This window comes from Propithecus coquereli, unplaced genomic scaffold (assembly GCF_000956105.1).
Source record: "Propithecus coquereli isolate 6110/MARCELLA unplaced genomic scaffold, Pcoq_1.0 Scaffold104, whole genome shotgun sequence".
Taxonomy (NCBI): Eukaryota; Metazoa; Chordata; class Mammalia; order Primates; family Indriidae; genus Propithecus; species Propithecus coquereli.
The window spans coordinates 816,264-820,721 of NW_012134303.1; the positions used below are offsets into that span (position 1 = coordinate 816,264).

A 4,458-nucleotide genomic window follows, 5' to 3' on the forward strand; every position below is an offset into this window, starting at 1 on the left:
CACTGGGCAGGCCCCCATGGCCCCAGGCTCTAGGCCAGTACCTGCGGGCTGAGGCTCCAAGCCCACCTCCACACTAGGTTGGATCCCATAGCCCCAGGTTCCAGGCCTTTGCTGAGGGCTCAGTCTCTGGGCCTGCTCCACTGGCAAGATGACCTCAGCAGCCCTAGGCTTCAGCCTCCCACCCCAGTACCAGGCCTGCCTTTGGTACTTGTCAGTCATGCAGTAATACTACTTTTACACAACTTATGTCATTTAGTCCTGACAACTCTGAGATATTTAAAACTATTAGCCCCATTTTATAGATGAAGCACAGAGAAGTTTTAGTACCCATGTTTTACATCCAAGTTTACACAAAAGGTAAGTACAATTAATTCAAACTAGGATCTGTCCAATGCCATTCTTCTTACTAAGATGCAAATTCTTCAGTACCTAGATCCTTCTAGCCATTTCATAACTCTGAGTCTAACCATCTGCATGAAAAGCTGTTCACAGAAGATTTAGGAACTTTCCACCCCAAGTAATTCTCTGCCTCTGTCACAACTAATTATTCGTTAATATCTGTGACAACATTGCTCCACTCTATTTAAGACCTCTTCTCTTTCTGATCACTTACTCTTTTCTGGATCCATTTACATTTAACTAGTTGGTGGCAACTTTACATTCATAATGAGCCACAGTCTTCCTAAAAACAAGTTTTAAGAACTTTACACATCTCCCTTTCATCGTATATATTTCAAGCTAACAAATCAAGAACAAATATACTTAGGTGAGTACCAAAATCCTTAGCAGCGAAAAGTTTTGTGTGTTTAATGATTAAATGTGACCAGTTTCTGTTAGTGCTCCAAGTAACTTCTAATTCCTCAATGGCTGAATAAGGTCTAGGAAAACATAAATAGGATGGAGATGTCTGGGGAAAATGAAAAGCTATTTTGTTCTGAATGAGAGTGTTGAGAAAAGTTGGGATATTTTGGGCACGGTATTGAAGGAAAAAAGGGATTATGGGCATGGGACAAACTGGGAGAGAGGGGATATGATACTGATATCAAAGTAGTAAAAATTTGTGACTACTTTTGAGATCTGAAAATCTAAGGGCAAGGTGCTATGGGTTTATGGTCTCAGTGACTCACTGAATGAAAGAACCCACATGCTCAGAAACCCGTCAAAATGTAGATTCCAACCTCCCTGTATATTTTTGTTTTTTTGAGACAAGGTCCTCTCTGTTGCTCGGGCTAGAGTGCAGTGGCGTCAGCCTAGCTCACAGCAACCTCAAATTCCTGGGCTCAAGCGATTCTCCTGTCTCAGCCTCCCAAGTAGCTGGGACTACAGGTGCGTGCCAAGATGCTCAGCTAATTTCTCTATTTTATGTATAGATGGGAGTGTTGCTCTTACTCATGCTGGCCTCGAACTCCTGGCCTCAAGCAATCCTCCTGCCTTGGCCTCCCAAAGTGCTAGCATTACTGGCGTGAGTCACTGCACCCAGCCTCCCTGTACACTTTAAACTTCCAAAAATGGGTCTGCTTGAAGGGTTTATATTTATATTATGAATTCAGCAGCAGAAACAGGTGGCTGGGTCTTTTTATCTTCCTATCTTGAATATTTTTCCAAAGGTACATATCTTTATCATATTTGTGATTATTGTTTACAATAATTTTATGGGAAGATTGGAAAATAATAAGAAATTATCAGGACAAAAGTAAAAAACACAATCCTAATCATTGCCTCCTTTCCTAACTCACCCCACTCCCTCCAACTGGGTTTCAAGGATTTGCAAGTTAAATGGTAGCTGTTAGTGGCTGAGAAGAGGGTGGGTAGAGGAAAGGTAGGTACTTTTCTGTTCTTGTAGCCTAGGAAAGAATAAGTAATCCTCTCTCTCCATGCAACCACTAAAAAAGTAACAATGGTTAATATAACTATGGGAAGATGCAGCCCCTCCCTGGTAATTAGAGAAAGGCAAATTCCAACCACAGGGAGAAGGGGCCACTTTTGACCGCTGGAATTAGCAAAGACAAAAGTGAGTGACAGGGCCTGGTGTGGTGGGGGGTGGGAGGTTGGTAAGCCATCCACTTCTGCAGCATTGCTGGTGGGAGGGGAAAGTGGGGACCAGAGTTGGAGGATGACATAATCCTCACGTGATCAGGAGCTGCCGTGAACTGAAGTCCTTATATTCCTGGGCTTCTTTCTCCTCTGGGTACCAGCTCCTCACTGCCCTGCAGACGTGGGTGCTTGTGGCCAAGGGAAGGAAGAGGTAAATTCCTTAAATCCCAGCAAGTTGGTATGAAGGAACAACTGGGACCCCGGGGACAGTAGTGGCTGAATCTAGTTATTGGAATAGGTCCAGGCTTGCTTTCCCAAAACCCCTGCAAAATCGTCGTAGATAATTGTGGCTTTTTAAGTAGGGGGAGGGGGAGGTTGATGTCTCTTGAGACATCCAGATATTCAGTGATAGTTTAGAAATAATCGGCTTTTCTAATCCTGGCAAGCTTTCTTTTTATCCTTCTCTCTGGTTTTTCTCCAGTTCCGTCGGATAAAATGGTAGGCCTGGGGTGTGGGTTGGTAGGTGGAGAAAGGCTGAAATCATCCTGGGATGGGGACAACAGAAATTTAGAGATAACTTGAAAATAGTTCGCCTTACTCAATGCTGGCCTGCCGCCGTGGTTGGGTGGGGCAGAAGGAGGAGGGCGACCGTGGGCCTTGCAAGGACCAGGCCTGAGGGTGAGGGGTGGGAGGTGGGAACATCAATCCTGGAGCGAAGGGCAGGGATAGGAAGGGAACAAGGAGGTAGGAAACTGGGGGCGACCGATAGAGATGAGAATCCCGGATTCAAGATAATAACGAGTGTCTTGTCTCTGGAGCTGCCGGTTGATCCACGGAGAACTCCCTTCTCCCCGCCCCCTTCCTTTTTGTTTGCAGGTCGGAGGGTCTGTGTTCACATCTGGAAGCAAGAAAAAGAGCAGGAAACAACCCCGCGTCGGCACAGGTCAGTGTGAGGGAGGCATTTAGACCGAGATCTCTGAGGGTGGGAGTCAGGAAGGGCGAAAGCTGGGTAAAATTTGCGGCTTCACGGTCCACCTCCGCGTCTGCTCCCCTTCTCCCTCCCATTAGAGAGGCCATTAACCTTGTCTGCTGGGGAAACGGTGTGTGCCTGGAGGGGAAGGAAGAAAGAGGCGGAGGTGGGGGAGGGGGCTGGGGGACCGGGGAGCTGCGTCGCCTCAGCTGCTCGAACTTCTGAGGCTGGACCTGTGGGGCGGGGGTGGGAGATTAAGGCAAGCATTTTGCTTCAAAGAGAAACTGACAATCCCGATTTAAAAGTAACTAAGTAATCCGTCTCTACATTTTCTCCCTGGAGTTAAGCAGGAAACAACAACAACATCATGCAAAAACCCTGCAAAGAAAATGAAGGAAAGCCCAAATGCAGCGTGCCAAAGAGGGAGGAAGAATGCCCCTATGGAGAATTTGAACGCCAACAAACGGAATGGAATTTTAGACAGAGGCTGCTTCAGTCTCTCGAAGAATTTAAAGAGGACATAGACTATAGGCATTTTAAGGATGAAGAAATGACAAGAGAGGGAGATGAGATGGAAAGGTGTTTGGAAGAGATAAGGGGGCTGAGAAAGAAATTTAGGGCTCTGCATTCTAACCATAGGCATTCTCGGGACCGTCCTTATCCCATTTAATGCATTTCTCTGAAAATTCAGTTATTTTCTGTTATTAGTATTGCCACTGCTTTCTGTTTGCATTTCCTTGCTAAATATTTGTCATTATTTTACTCCAATCATTCGGTGTTGCTTAGATTTACATATGACTTGTCAACATCTCATCTTTTGACCCAATCTTACTCATTTAATAAAGGGTCTCATTCATTTGCATGGGAAGATGCTCATTGTATATTGTAAAGTGAAAATAACAAATCGAAAAAACAGCGTGTATCTATATGTATGTGTATATATACACTTTATATGTACATTTCTATATGACGTAATGCAAAGTGTCTGATTTATTATACACCAAAGGTTAACAGTGAATCTTTGTGTGATCTGTAATTTCTTTGTCTTTTTTTTGACTATCTGCATCTTCTCATTTTCCAAAAAAATGAATATGTGTTTGTGTGTGTGTATTGTGCCGCCAAAAGAAAAAAAACCCCTCTACAATAGACACAATACAACAACTTGTCAATCACCTTTGGAAAGCAGTGAAACACTTAAACTCAGTAACAGACGTATAAAAAAGAATTGTAAACTTTGGATTACCTCTGGATCTCTTAGCCAGAGGAATAAACTGGCCGTTATTATAGATGCACATGTTTAAGACTCAGTCTTTTCATGGGGAAAATACTTGCCTCACGGGTCTGCTGTGAGGAAGAAATGAGGCAGTAAGTCGGAGGGGTGGTTGGTGAGATCTTGTCCCCACCTGTGCATACAGAACCTCCAAACCACCATAGTATAGAACCACCAATTATTT

At 44.2% G+C, this 4,458-nt stretch overlaps 1 protein-coding gene across 1 annotated transcript; it reads left to right on the plus strand.

The window, feature by feature from the left end:
* Positions 1-3,371: 3,371 nt before the first annotated feature.
* On the plus strand, positions 3,372-3,674 carry TCEAL7 (transcription elongation factor A (SII)-like 7). Its single transcript, XM_012645031.1, has one exon. It carries the CDS (start codon positions 3,372-3,374, stop codon positions 3,672-3,674), a length of 303 nt encoding a protein of 100 aa, XP_012500485.1.
* Positions 3,675-4,458: the final 784 nt, after the last annotated feature.

Excerpts from the sequence above, each read along its gene's own strand:
- TCEAL7 (XM_012645031.1), top strand. The coding sequence starts at position 3,372 with ATGCAAAAACCCTGCAAAGAAAATGAAGGAAAGCCCAAATGCAGCGTG.